Genomic DNA, 15,377 nt, shown 5'->3' on the forward strand with positions numbered 1-15,377 from the left:
TTTTGGACACTTGAGGACCTGCTGGGAAGATGAAGGAGCTGAAGGAGCTGCAGGAAAATATATATTAAAAAAAAAAAATTAAAAATATTCAGTTTGAGCTTTTAAATTGGCAGCAGCCACTGCTGCAGCTTCAGCCTCTCCAGAGCTTTTTCAGGAAGGCTGGCACAAGAGTGGGATGAGATGGAGAATCCCTGGAAAAAAAGGTTATTAATCTTTTGTTTTAGGAAAGGAGTTTGGTTGGAAGAAACCAAATGAGCTGAGAATTAATATTTACTTGATTTTCAGCAAATAATCCCTCCCTTAGGAGAGGCTAGGTGAGGATGAGGAAAAGAAATGCCAGCACTTGACCCCAAATCCACCAAACTCCACTATTGAGTCCCAAAATAACCACAGAGCTTTAAGCACCACCAGTCTGGGTGGAACAACCCCAAAATATCCATCAAACAGCCCAACTCTGGACCATTAAGTCTGGTTTTATCTCCTTTCTGGAGATGGTTTAAGAGTCCTTTAACAGCACCTTTCTAATCCATCCCATTTGAGCTGCGACCACGCCACTCTTGGGAGTGACCCAGGAGCACCAGGAAACATCAGAAGGGTCAAAAACTCCTACAGAATTTGGGGGATCTCAAAAGCAAAACTGAAGGCAGCAGGAAGGAACATTCCTATTCCTCAGTCTCAGCAGGAGCCTGGGAACAGCAGCTCAGAGGGAGCAGAGGATCCACAAAGCCCAGGAGGAGGTTTGCAGCTCGTGCAGGATTTCCTGCCCTGCCAAGCTGGGCTGAAATCCCAGGAAAAGCAGCAGGAGCCTGGGGTGGGACCACAGGGGCTGGGATGAAGCTGGGGATGAAGACAAAAGCACCATGAGGAGGAAGGAAGAGTGGCCCAACTGCTCCTCCAGCGTTTGCAGCTCTGATAAAGGTGCCAAAAACCCTCCAAGAGGAACCACGAACTGGGAACTATCCTTTATGGAAAGGGATTCCAAGGAGCAATGAGTGGATCTGTTCCTGCTGACTCTGGACCAGTGACCCACGAGCTCTGCTTAAACCCAGCAGCCAAGGGCTCCTCAGCCTGGCACAGGTGGAGACACCAAAGCTCAAACCAAAGGTGGCAATGACAGGGAGGGTTTGGGCAGGAGGGTAACTAATTAATTAACCCCTCACTCATCAATTACAGCACCTGCAGAGCTGCTGGGTTGTCAGGAGCAGCAAAGAACCATCAGGGCAGTGCCAAGGAACAACTGCTGGGAATTCTGAGATGGAGAGTGGCACAGGGAGACAATTCCAAGCTTTCCTGCCTGGACTGAGAGCGGGAGAAGCCCTTGGGAGGGGAGGATGAGCTGCAGCTTCTGTGTCCCACAGGAGCCTCACGCCGGGCAGGACAACTCGGAATCCCAAGGAACTCCCAGGGCTGACAGCAACGGGAACATCCCTCGGCTGGGAATGAGTTTTGCTGCATTTCTGGCAAAGAACAACCTGAAAGCTGAATTTGAAAATGTGAAAATTCAGCTTGAGAGGCAAAGCAAAGCAACCCCCACTTGTTTGCTTTGCTCCTCTGCCTCCGGCATTTTTGGGAAACAACTCGGAGAAGGAACCCACAGCAAAGTGGGAAATTTAATGCCCAAAAGGGGCTGTTGCAAGAGAAAGATTCCTGTTTAAATCCCAGCCATTCCTGGCCTGGAGCTCAGCACAGTGAAGCCCCAAAACCACACAATTATTAATGATTTCCACCACAAGAAAATTCCTTTTTTTGTTGTTTTTTAATTCAAAGGAAAAAAAAAAAAAAGGTATTTTAATAAATACTGCAGAAACATTAACCAAACATACAAAGTGACTTCAACAATTAAAAAAAAAAAGTAATGAATGTCCTGCTTTATAACAGTTATAACTTATTTTTTCCACAATATTTAAATACAGAAAGAAGCACTTACCAGCTATTTTGTAATACTGCCCTAAGAGCACTGTTGCATCAATTAAAAGCTTATTATGGTCAAAAATGTCTTTTTTTTTTTTTTTTTGGTGGGAAATAACCAGAATGGGAATGGGATTTTTTTTTTTTTTGTCTTCTTTTCTCAGATGAAACAAAGTGCTGGCAACACACAGAACCGAGTTTGAATTCTGAGCTCACCTTTACCTTTGCACGAGTGAACAGAGCTTTTAACACTTCAAAAACGAAGCATCACCCTTGGCAATGAAATGCTTGTCCTCCACAAGCAGCAACCAGCCCGGTCAGAGCTTTGGCTCCTTCCTCTGGGAGAAGTTGGGTGGGTCAGGAAGAGTTGCAAACCATTGGAAAAGCTGATTTAATTCAGTGTAACAACAGCAAAAAGGATTGGACTGAACCAGTTCACCCCATTTCAGGGCTGGGGGTTGGATACTTTCGTGTTAATCCTAAAACTAAGGGCAGCATCCAGTTCCCACAGGGGACCCCTTAAGGCCTCACAGTTCCTCAGACCCCGTTTCCTCCCCAAAATGAGGAGCATCACAAAAGGCTCTGCTGGCTCATTTGCAGGTTTTTGAGGGGTATTTTCTTTTTTTTCTTTTGTAACCACATCCCAGAACAGCACTTGTCTGCAGCTTTCTCCGGGATCCACAGGCTCTCCAGCTCCTGGGAGAAGCCCAGGGGGTTTTGGGGCTTCCCCAGGTGGGCAGTAAGGCTTAAGGAATGATCAGGGCTGGAAAACTACGGATCATTTGCCATCACAGCTCTCAGCACCTTCCACTTGAACCTACAGCAACGTGGCCACACAGAACAGCAGGACTGGGCACCATTTCCACTCCACAGCACAACCACAAAGAGGAACAGCCGAGTCAGAGCCCTGCTGGGCTGGTTTGCCCCCACTACCCCCCCTCCCCCCCCCCCAAATTTGATCCATCTCATTTCCACGGAAATTCTGGGAATCCTCAAACAGCTGTCTTCATTCCCAACATGCTCCAACATGGATCAGGAAGGCAAAACTCCAGACTTCTCCCCAGTTTTCCTCTAGGTGACACACAGGCCTCGGTATCCTCTCCATTTTCACAATCGGCTACTTAAAAAAAAAAAAAAAAGGGATCATATCCTTTGGAAAACCAACTCTAAGGTCACGGGGATAGTTCCTTAATGAGAAGGGCGTATTAATAACGTCTTCATTAAAAAAAAAAAATCCCATTAAAGTATTATTTGAATGAAATCAAAGTGGTGGCATCCAGGAGCAGGGCGTTACTAAAAGAAACAAGCGCTGTCCATGACATCTCTCCTTTGCAGGGTTCTTTTCCCAATCACTCTCTCTCTCCTCTCTCAGCACATTCAAACGTTTTCCCTTTTATTATCATTTTTTTGGCATTGTCTTCAACAGAAATTCCTGATGCCGCCTCTCTCAGAGCCTCTTCTTCCTGCTGCTCAGTCCTTAAGTACAGTCTCACACAACAGGAGAAGCCTCCGTGAAAGCACTGGCAAAGCCCTCATTAAACACCCCGTGGCTGTGACTTCATTGAGCTCCAACCCCTCCTGGATCCTCTTCTTCCTCCTCCTCCTCCTCCAGGCAATCCCAGCTCCTTCACATCACCGTGCAACTCTTTGCTTTGTCCTTTCTCAAGTCCGTGGCCACTGTGGACAGTTCTGGCCTGCCAGGCATGTGTGAAATTCGCTTTGTGGCCCTCTGAGATTTGTTTCGTTTCACATTTTTGTTTGTTTTGTTCACACACGCCAGGGTGGCGACGTGAAAAATGTCTCTGACACTGTTTTCTGACTGTAAGGCTGAGCATTCGATGTATGTGGCTGCTCCAATCTGTTTGGCCATATTTGCACCCTGAGGGGAAAAAAGAACATGTGATCAATACCAAGTTGTGCAGAGAGCCTGAGCAAGCCTCACAATTCCAGCTCAGCGCTGTTTCCCTGGAAAACCCAAAGCTCCCACAGCTGATTTGGGAAAATAAACAGAGCTTTCCTTCCAGGAGGAGTTAAATGAGTGTCCAAGCCTTATCTCCTGTGCTGATAAGCACAAACTGGGAGAGAAGAGCAGCTCAGTGACTGCAAACAACTGGGAAAAGCCAGGGGAGGCTGAGTGGGGCCTGTTCAGCAGTTTCACCATAACCTGAATCCAGGAATTTCCTGGAAAATCTGGCAGCTTCCAGACTGAAGCTTGAAATCTCCAAAGACAAAATGTATTCTGTGCTCTTAAAGAATATCCAGCTGCTCCTGACCTGGAGCAGAGTCCCTGTTACAGCTCCAGGAAGAGGGCAAAGTCCTTAGGGAAATGTGCTCTGGGATAGTTCTATCAACTTCCTGATAGGGAACAGGGAAAAAAAACCAGAAAAGGACATGAGGGGTTGTAGGAGTCCATCTTTTTTGACTTTAAGAAGTCAAAGCAGGGATATTTGCTCCAGCAGCACAAGGCAAACAAGCCAACATGTGACAGATGACAACAGCCCAGTACCCCAAGGTGGATTTTGCTACCAGAACACAATACAGCATTATGTGCAAAAGTGGGAGCTGTTCCAAGGGAATTTTCTTTCTGAGGGATGAATCTTTACTAAGTTACGAAATCCAACCACATCCTTGACGTGCTGCTCCTCACATATCCCTGAGCTGCTGCTGCCTGCTCCAGTGCCAGGCTGATGGCACCAATCCCTGGGGATGCAGCCTCCGGTTTGCCCTGCAGTGATGCAGCCACCTTATCAGTGGGAAGGGGGAGAGGCTGATAAGGGAGCAGGTGCTTGTAGGATGAGCCCTCCCCACAGTTAAACATCTCAGCTCGTACTGAGCTGAGCCTCAGCAATGTTTGCTCAGGTGTAGCTCCCTGGGAGGCTGGAGCAGGGTGTCACCAGCACGTCCTCGTCCTCCCAGCGCTTCCTGAGGGAGCTCAGAGGAATGGGAAAGCTCTGATCCCACAGAGGCTTAGCCAGGCCAGGGGATTTTTAGAAGAAGCTGTGTGTCCCTTGTGTTCAGCTGACTTCTGCTCCTCGGGGTTACAGGCTGAGCTGTGAATCCAGGGAAAAAAAATCCACCTGCCAGCAGATTTTTGATCCCTCTCATGGAACGACTCGGGGATTTTACTGAAGTACTGCCGTTTTCCAATGTAAACATGCTGCATCCTTAGCAACCCCACATCAGGAGCTGCTGGTTTGGAAAACATGAGGGATAAAACATCCCAAACTGGCTGCCACCACAGGCTAAAAACACTGAGGTGACTCGTGGAGGTGCCACTGTCCCTCCCACAGGGTGTAGCTGCCACCAGCACCGTGATTCAGCAGCCATGAATGATCACACACATGTGAGTAATAAAGGGAAGTTCACCTCAGAGCCCAGTTTCCCTGTTCCCTACAACCTGCTCTCTCTCCCATGACCTGATTCCTTTCCCTTTCACCTCAGCTCCTCTCATGCCTGGCTCTGAATTTCTCACTCCCCCAAGAGCAAAGAACTCATCAAGAATGAAGATGCCTTCTGGCTTTGCTGCACCTCCAGAGGGAGGGACAAGGTGTTTTTTAAGGAGCTGGGGACAGATTAGATTCCAATATAATGTCATGATTCTAAAGTCAAGCCAACATTATTCAAATCTGAAGTCTGCAGACAGCAATTTTACCAATTTGTCAGTGAATAAACAGGATGTGTCACCTTTCAGCCACATCTTTGGTGCATGCAGGCATAGAAAAGCAGGAAGTTCTTTTACAACTCACCTAAAAAGCAATTTGCAAGCAAAAAGGCAACAATTTTTGAGGTTTAAAGGGATGATTTTGTGATTTCTTGTGGGGCTGCAGGATTTCCTTTAGCCCTAAATAGCTTCTAAATCCATCTCCACCCACACCAGAGGTGCAAATCTGCCTTTCAGGCTGCACTCGTGGCATCACGAGGGAGAAGTTGGCCACAACGAGGGCTCCAGTGACAGAAAAGAGGTTGATCTTCCCCCCTGAAGAACAAAAAAGGAGATGGCCCCTACCTGGTCGTAGGACACGGGGGTCTGCCTGTGGTTGGAGAGCTCCACCAGCGTGCTGACGTCGGTGCGCAGGTCTGACTTGCACCCCACCAGAAGCATCTTGGTGTTGGGGCAGAACTCCTGGATTTCACCTTTCCACTGGAAAAATCAGAAGTTGTTGAAGGTTTAAACCCAAAGAAGCAATGGGTGCAAGCAGAGGTTTGAGAAGCCCTGACATTCCCTGCTGGAGTATTTTTATGTAATGGTTGTGTTTGCCTTCAAGGTAATTTTTGAAGGCACCGGCTCCAGCAGAACCTGGCCAAGGATGAAATCTTCCTATCTCACACACTCATGAATTCCACAGGCTTACTAATCAGGAGGGAATGAGATTGTTTACCCACATGAGCAAAGGTTTGCAGAGCTGCTGTTTCTCACACCCAGCCCCAGCCAGGTGCAGAATTGGTGTCCCCACCTTCAGCAGCTCCTCAAGACACGGCTGCAGAGGCAGCTCCTGTACAAGCACAACGTCAGCAGGGCTCCATGGGGGTTTACTGCTGCATTCTCACACCTAAAACTACACAAACCTGCCCAAAGTGAACCAGCAACGAGCCCCTCAGACAGAACTTGGGAGAAATTCATTGCCTTTCACCCTTTCCACAAGGCTACGTTGAGAACCCAAAGCAAAAAACTTCACAGCATAAACCAAACAGATGATATTCCCTAAAATTTAGGGCTACCATTTGGGTTTAAAATCATATTAAGAAAAAACTCTTGCAGAATTAAGCAACCAGCATTAGCAGGGGCACAAAAAACACAGTTCAGGACTCTTTTTGGCACAGAGAGAACAGTTCTGAAGTGGTTTTTGTAGGCTGTTCAGAGCATTGTAAGCCACTTTACCCCAGTGAGACAAGAATCACTGGCCCCAGCCTCAGAAAGAAAAGGAACTTCAGGTCATTAAGCCCCAAGACCCACTGTGAAGTCGACTCATGCTCAGCAGCCAAGGAGAGGACCAGGACCACCTTGCAAACACAGAGCTTGATTATGAAAACTCCGTGTTTGAGCTCATGGGAAGTCTGACACATGCTCGGATCAGTGATCTCATGAGAGGTTTGGGGCAGGGCTGCATTTCTGTGCCACTGCTGGTGGCTTCCAGAGGCATTTGTCACTGGCTCCTTGTAATGTCAGCCTCACAAATTATGTAAGGCCATGGCAGAAGTCCAAACACTCGGCAGACAATTTTTAACCACCCCTACAACGCAGCAAAGTTTCCCAATCCTGCTACAGGAACACATGACAGACAATGTCTTACAGCACCTCACACCACCCTCAACAATTCCTCGCTGTCTCAGGGCTGAGGATTGAGGATTTTCTCCAGCCCCAAGTGTCCATTAGTGAGTTCTTGTTTCCAATTAACATCCAGCCCTTTCAAACAAATGACCTCAAATTAAAGCACCCTCCTGTCATCGCTCCATTAAAAGAAACAAAGTGGAAGTTTCCAGTGTAGGAACAGCACCACTGCAGGGATTTAAAGATGAGCTTCTCCAGCAGCTCCATGCTCAGGGGCTGCTCAAATACTTGCCTTTTTTAGGACACTATCCAGGGTTTCTGGCCGACTGATGTCAAAGCAGATCAGGACAGCATCGGAGTCCGGGTAGGAGAGCGGGCGGACGTTGTCGTAATAAGGGGACCCTGCAGGGAACACAAACAACATCTTCATTAATTGCTCTTTTCCTCTTCCTGCAGTCATCCAGGCTTATTCAGAAAGCTCAGAGAGGCTTTCAGTGATGCCCCCCCAGTGATCTGTCACCCACTAAAAGCTCGGGATGCTCCCAAGGAGAGGGAAATGGGGTCAGCCCAAGTTGAAGGCCCAGCATTAACCTGCAGGGGAACAAATCCTTGAACTCCAAAAAGCTCTTCCAAAGCAGATTTGAAATTCCTCAGCTTTGATTTGTCTAACAGCCAATTTAAAACAAATAGCTCCAAGTGCAAAAAGCATCTTCAGTTGTCACATTGGCAATTTTTAGAAGAAACTCTTGCTTCAAATTAAAGAACTTGTTGCAGGAAACGGATTTCCAGCAGGGAAAAATCCCAATCCCGCAGGCAAGCACACAACTTATCTGTCACAAAAAGCCTCATTACTCTGTAAACCAATAAAGCTTGCAATAAATGTTTATGTTTAGCCCATAAACCAGATTTTTATCAACAAGATCAAAGCTACTTTAGTAATCTGGGGGAACAGATGTAGGTATTGCTCTTTGTGCTTGTCTTACTTACAGGGCTGTGAAGGGATATTCTGTTTTCCTTAACAACAATCATGATGTGAAGAGCTAAAATACATCCAAAGTTAAAAATTGTATTTTAATCATCTGGTGAATCTGGCAACAGGTTTTGGGGGGAAAAAAAGGAAAAAAAAAAGGAAAAAAAAAAGGAAAAAAAAAAGGAAAAAAAAAATCTTTGTTTTTTCTAAGAAGTTGCAGTCACTCAACCACCATTTGGTTTGGCCTTAAGTGTGCTGAGCTTCACTTCCTGAGGATTTCTGATTTAGAAGGACATTTAAACCAGGTCAGTGGCCCAACAGGGCAAGGGTTTGGGCAACTTAACATTCATTTTCTTAGCCATCATACATCCTTATTTCTGTATTTTCCTCATGAGCCTAAAACACAGCAGACCCTAAAATGCAGCACAGACCACCCACCACAAGAACCCAGCTAACCCCAGGAGTCTGGGGGGTTATCAGCTCATTATCCCACCAATTTCCCAGCTCTCCAGAATGAACTGGCTGTAAGGCCTCCGATTATTAACTGGATTAGAGGAATTCCTCAAGTTTTTCCCCTGACAGACAGCTCAGGCTGTTGCAGAACCCTGAGCGGGGAATGGTGTGAACGGCTCGCAGATGACTTCACTTGGCCAGCTTCTCCCGCACGGGAAGGAGGCAAGAATCCCAGGAATGTTGTTTTTGAAATGAGGAATAACACATGGGGAGTGAAGCATTACCAAACTAGGTAGCAGAAGGTAATTTGGTGAACGAGAAGGATTTAATTCGAATGCTCATCTCTGTAAACGATGTCAATCTGACTGAGAGGCAGCTGTCAGAAAAGGCTCTTCACACCCCACTTCAGCTGAATTCAGCACAAATGACACGTCGGGAACAAATCTAAGCGAGGTGACCCGGAGTTAACTACTCACTGCAGCTATCAATAAGCGTTTTCCACTGCTAATTACTCCCCACTATCTCCAGCACTGCTATTACAGCCCTGTCCTGCAGCCCCAGGGCCAGGTTATTCATCCTGGAGCCCCAGGGCTGAGTTATTCACCCTGGACAGAGGAACTGCAGCACCCAGTGCCACCAAGAGCCACCTGGGTGACATTAAAGCACTGCCTGGCTGCCACATCTCGCTGAGCTCCAGCAAGTAAGGGCAGGATTGAGGATTCTTAATGGTTGCTGGCTAGAAAGGAGTCTCGGCAAAGCCTCACCCAGAAACTCATTCCTCAGACAAATACCTATGGGCTCACTCAGCAGGCTCCAGGGATTCAGCATCCCATATATGTCCAGGAGATGTATTTATGTATACACAGAGTCACCACCTCCAGCCCCGAGACTCCTTCCCACCCTGGCAGCTGGAGCTGCTTTGCTTGGAGGCTTTTTCTTCCCACCCCCCCCCCCCCGAATTTCTCCTATTTAAGATGCTGAGGTGGAATAAAAGCACTTTCAGCAAGCTTGGGAGGAATATTCCCCACCTTTTCTCCAGGCTGGTGTGTGGCAGAACAAACAGAGCTCATTTCAAACTCCTCGAGCTGCAGGATCCACAAAGGAAATTTCCTGCTCTCACTCAGCAGCCAGTAACCAAACCTTTATTCCTGTGCAAATAAAGAGGGGCTGCAGCCCTCGCTGTGCAGGCCTATTCAAGCTGGCATTTTCATCCCTTTGCCCAGAGAAACCCTCAGAAGGCAGGAATGTCAGGAATGAGGCTCACTCAAGTCTGAACAGACAACTCCAGCACAGCCCAGCGAGGCTGCTCCCTCTTTTTCATGTTCCTTTGCAGATCTGAAGCCGTGCCAACCCTCGAAAACAGAAGGAGAATGTGGAATTGGAGCCGTGGTATTTGTGGGGGAAAAAAAAAACAACAAAACCTATTTGTGTTTGGGATCTGTTCCTGCAAAATAAAACATTTTTGGCAAGGACAACATGGGTGGTTTTTCAGTTTTATCAAGGAGTTGCTGATAAGGCTGAAGTTCATTTTCCATTGTGCTGGACATTCATTCCAGCTGCAATCCTCCTTTTTTAAAATTTGTTTGGCAGCTTCAGTAATTTCAGCCAAAAATACTTTCAACATTAAGAACGATCTGCTTTTGAAACCTTATGTTTCATGCAGAGTCCAACAGAAAGTCAGCTTTTAGACTGAAATAAAACCCCTCCTAAGCAATATGCTTGGGTTTGGTCTATGGGGGATGCCAAGCTTAGGCTTATATATTGCTGTCTTAATAAAGACCAGAGTTACGTCACTAGAAGTCGAAGAATGTTGAATTTTTTGGTGGTTTAGCACTACTTGAAGGTGCTGGATTGGGGAGAGGTGTTTGGCTGGAAGATGCAAAGGCACCAGAGGGTTCAGCTCCACATCCCCAGGCAAGGAGAGCTCAGTAACAGGCAAGACTTTCCTATTTCCACACCAGCAAGCAGCCACCAGGAATTAGGCTTTGGAGCCTTTTGGAGTCCAGTCAACTGAAAGAACAACAGATGAACAGCAGCATTCTCACTCCCAAACCCTTGGGCCCACTAATTATCAGCTGCACAGAAAACACATCAAACACTAGCTGCTCCAAGGAGCTGATTCAGTGCTGATGGTTTTCCTCCTTCCAAAAAACAAAAACCAGGGATGGCTGAGGCGGATTTTCAGTGCAGGTCATCTCCAAGCACACAGATATCACAATATTCAGTTTTTTCTGTGATCACACTTCACAGGGAAAACTCTGGGAGGGCACTTGGAATTCCCAGTTATTAATTCTAATTCATTCCCTTGTAAAAGTAGTAAGAAAACCCTGCTAAGATGGGCAATTCAAAGAAAATCACAGAATTCAACACAGCCAAGCTGCAAGAGAACTGGGAGGCAAAGACAGCAATTGGGCTTTCCCTTTGCAGTCCCTACTGCCAGGGAATTCGGGGAATCAGCAACTTTAATTCCTCTAGGTTTCAGCTCTCTCCTGAAAGGTTTCAGCACGAAACTTCCCAACTCATTTCTGTGTCTGTATGGACACTGAGTACATTGCATACAGTCAAAATCACAGCAAAACTAACTCGACTCACAGCTCCAAGGCCCTTCTGGATTTAATTACTTGCTAATCCCCAGCAGTTGTAAGTATTTTTGGCCCTGTTGAGAATTATTTTATTGCAGTAGCCATGGTTCAAACAATAAAAAAACCTCCTAAAATACATTTTAGGGAGACACAGGTATGTACATCTAATTAAAGGTATTTTTAAGCCACAGCTGCTGTTGTCCTAGCAAGAAATATAAATATCAAAGGAGCCAAAAAACTTGATAAATGCAGATTAGATGGTCGATAAAGGCAACTAATATAGGTTTTTTTTCTTCACAGTGGCCCTGAAAGTACAAAACGAAGCTTTAACCTGGAGAAACTTTTAATATTCCACCTCACACAACAAGCACAGAGCTCCCAAACAGCTCAAGACTGCCACATGTTACCGCAGAGCGCAGTAATTTATGGTGTATTGAGATTGCAACCAGACATTCCTGCTTTGAAAGAGGGCTGGTAGTCCCAAACCCCATTGAAATTCAACTTGGCAAGTGCTTCCCTTAATGCTGTGGCTAATTTAAATCCTTCTAATGACTTGCAGGACTAGACAGCACCAGCAAACATTGGAATAATGAATTTTCCCGTTCCATTCCACTCTTACTTGTCCCATATTCCTGTGGGCACATCCAAGATGCAAAAACAACTCCCCGGTGAATTTACAGCCAGCTTTAAAATGTTTTTATCAGTTGCACGACACCTAAGAGTCCTCCAGGAAAAAAGCATTATTGTTATTGGTATATAAAGAATTATAAACCAGAACTGTGGCAGCAGGGCCTGTTCTCACCCTAACACAACTATTTTAACCAATGCCCACAGCTTTTCTGATTTTCCCAGGGAGCAAAAAAGAGTTGGAAGCGGCAGTAATTCCTTCCAAAGGGTTCACTGCAGAACCCAATTATCAATTTTAATTCAAGGGACTAATTGGCAAGGCTGTTTAATGCTCCCAGTTAAAAAAGAGTTAAAGGTGAATAAAAAGTACTGATTGAGTCATCTCAGAAGTATCTGCAGCACATTGCGATAAACTCAATTAAACAGTATCTTTTCCCCCCTCCCCAGAGATATTCCAGCACCACAAATTGCAGCCATCACCTCCCCTGTGCTGCAATGATCTTCCATCAGTACCTGGCAGTTAATCAGGTAGATTTTTAATTTAATTAGATCTATCCCTGCTTTGAAAATGCCATTCAGACATCTCTTCTAACTCAGCAGAGGACCAGGACAAAGGCCTGTAAAAATTAAATTACCAAGACTTTCAGATAAGGCTAAAATACTCTCTTATCTTCTGCTGTCTCTTATCTGCTGATGTGATTTTGCTCTGGGTTAATGGGCTTGGGTAGTGCTGGCTTTTTGCAGTGGGTGAGAAGGCATGTTCATGGAGACAGAATTCCTCATCCACAGAGTCCCACAGGCAGAGGATCCACTCGGGAACACTTTGTAACACCAAGCACTGGATCTTTCAAATATTTCCTCTTCACTTCGGGATGTCAGACAAATCACCCACTTGATCTCAAGCTTCTGACTCAACCACATTTTCTCTGAGTTCCAGGACAGAGGACAAAGGCTGGCAGGTGTTTTTTCCTCCACTGCTTTTGTCTTTTGAAGTGCTAGGGAATATTTCAATCCATGGGTGTCTCCAGCCTTTGACATACAGATTCCAAACCTTCCCACGTCCAACCTGCGAGTGTGCTGTACTTTAATAAAGATAACATTTTCCAAAATAACTATTAATTTTTAATAAGCCCTTGCTCCATAGTTCCAGCCAGCTTAGTAATCAGCATGAAAGCTCCAACCAGACATACTCCAGAAATCTGCAAGTCTCACTTGGCATAAGATGAAGAAAAAAAATTCAGCTCAGAGCAAAGCTGATACTGGTTGTGGGCAGAGGCTGCCTTTTCCCAGTAATCGTGTTGCAAGAATTTGGAATCATTTCCTCAACAGCAAGAGGGAAGCCAACCCGCCGCCTAAACTCCTCTTTTAAACAGGGATTAACATTTTCATTCCTGGTAAAAGAGCTGCTGTCACATTGAGGAGAAACTGCCGGCTCCAAATTCAGCATTACCGAGCCATCTACACAGGCTGCCTGAGGAAGAGAGGGATCGTGTGTTCTGCCAAGTTCCTCCAGGTTTTTTTTCCGATCAGCTCTGCAGATGATGTTGATCCACACCTCTGGTAATGGTTCCCGGCGTCATTCCCCCCTGGACATCCTCAGTTCTCCACAGGCAGAGCCACACTGGCTCCCCACGCTCCTCTCCAGCACTGGGGCAGCAATTTTGGGGTGCTCCCACACCCCCCTGGCTGTAAGTGCAGCCCAATTATCCAAATTATCAACGACAGGCGGATCTAGAGGAGCTCCTGTCTCAACATGTGAGCTCAGCCAGCCAAGCACCAAACCCCTCAACCTTTGAGGCATCTGAGCCGGCTTCTGGCACGGGCACTGAAGGTAAAACTGGAAAAATGAGGAGACCCTTCAGCCCTGACGGGAGAAGGGACGGTTCCCTCTTTATCCCAGAGAATCAGAGATGAATTCTAAAGGCTTTCCCTAAAAGCCTTTCCCTGGCCTTAAAGACTATAAAACACCGGGAAGAAAAGTACTGTATTTTGTAAAAAACCAAGCAGGCATTAATGAGGCTACCAGGAGCTCCAAAGCGAGCTGAAATAATTCCCCATTAGCACATAAACACCTTTTCCCTCTCCTACAAAGCAAAGCGGGGTTTGCAGGCAGCAGAGGAGCCGAGGTACCCCCAGAGCTCCTCAGAAAGCTCCTTCCAGCCAGGCAGGTGAGAACACATTCCCCTGCAATGCTGACAAATCGCTTCCCGGAGCCTTGCCCACACCCTCAGCCAAGTAGAACCTTCAAGGATAGCTGAGATTTTTGTCCGAAAGCCGCCAGAAGCAGCCGCATGCGGAACTCGGCAGCCCCGCCAGGACCGCGGCGAGCTCGGGGCTGCGGAACCGCGGGGCTGCGGAGCCGCCGCTCCTCCCGATCTCCCCCCGAATTCCCGGGATGCGAACGGGAGCGCTCACCCGAGGTGTCCCAGAGGCTGAGCTCGATGCGCTGCGTGTCGATCTCGAAGCTGGCCGTGTAGTTCTCGAACACGGTGGGGACGTAGCTCTGCCGGGAGACAGCGCACGGTCAGCCCGCGCCCATCGCCGCCGCCCGGCCCCGGCCCCGAGCCGACCCCGCTGCCGACCCCAGCCCATCCCCGGTGCCGTCCCTCTCACCTCGGGGAAGCAGTCCTTGGCAAAGACGTGGAGCAGCGCGGTCTTGCCGCACTGGCTGTCCCCCACCACCACGATCTTGCACTTCACGTTCTGGTTGGGATCCATCACCGCCTTGCTCGATAACTTCTGGCTCGCTCTTCTTTCCTTCATTGATCTCCCCTTAGTCCCTCCGGCCGGCCACAACAGAAGAGAAAAGAAAAAAAAAAAAAAAAAAAGAAAAAAAAAAAACCAACCAAAAACCAAACCACACCCGGTTTCCTCGCGAAAAGGCAAAAATAATTTGAAAAACACAATAAAACCCCTGCGGTGGAGGAGGCAGAGCCGCGGAGGCGCCGCCGCCCGCCCGCCCGCCGGTCCCGCGCTCACTGCTTTGTCCCCCCCCGCCGCCCGCCCCTATTTATAGCCCTGCGTCCGCCAATCACCGCCCGCCGCCGCGCGGGCCACGCCCCCTCGCCGCGCGCGGCCGGGGCAGTGCGCCCCCTAGGGGAGCCGCGGGGCTCCGGGAGCGCGGGGGGGGCGGTGAGGGGGGCCCGGCGCCCTCAGAGCGATGGGGGCGATAAAGGAGAGGGTTGTGGTGTTATTGATCAGATTTATCTGTAAGTGTCAGCGCTGTGGGACGGAACAGCGGCATGTGGGGCTGTGCGGCCTCCAGACGTGATCCAGGGTCCCTCAGGGGGTGCTCAGTGCCTCAGGCTGGGATGAGGGATGCTGGGGAGAGCTGAGGAGAGCAGGGCGCTGAGGGGAATGAGGAGGGATGAGGAGAGATAAGGGGGGATGAGACGACAAAGAAGGGCTGAAAAAGGATGAGGAGAGCTGAGAAGGGATGACGAGAGATGAGAAGGGATGGATGCTTTGCCCCCTGATGCTGGGCAAAAGGGCTTTTCCCTCAAAATATGGTCACAAGGAACGTGTCGGGATCTCACAATAACAGGGAATCATGGAATATTCCATGTTG

The 15,377-nt window shown here is 47.8% G+C and overlaps 1 protein-coding gene across 1 annotated transcript; it reads right to left on the reverse strand.

Moving 5' to 3' along the window:
• Positions 1–1,997: 1,997 nt before the first annotated feature.
• RND3 (Rho family GTPase 3) lies at positions 1,998–14,774 on the reverse strand. The gene is made up of 5 exons (XM_032114847.1): positions 14,423–14,774; positions 14,225–14,312; positions 7,470–7,579; positions 5,915–6,049; positions 1,998–3,787 (listed from the first exon to the last, which is right to left on the reverse strand). The coding sequence occupies exons 1-5, from the start codon at positions 14,570–14,572 to the stop codon at positions 3,536–3,538; spliced, it is 735 nt and encodes a 244-aa protein (XP_031970738.1). The 5' UTR covers positions 14,573–14,774; the 3' UTR covers positions 1,998–3,535.
• Positions 14,775–15,377: the final 603 nt, after the last annotated feature.

Source organism: Corvus moneduloides, chromosome 7 (assembly GCF_009650955.1).
Source record: "Corvus moneduloides isolate bCorMon1 chromosome 7, bCorMon1.pri, whole genome shotgun sequence".
Classification (NCBI taxonomy): domain Eukaryota; kingdom Metazoa; phylum Chordata; class Aves; order Passeriformes; family Corvidae; genus Corvus; species Corvus moneduloides.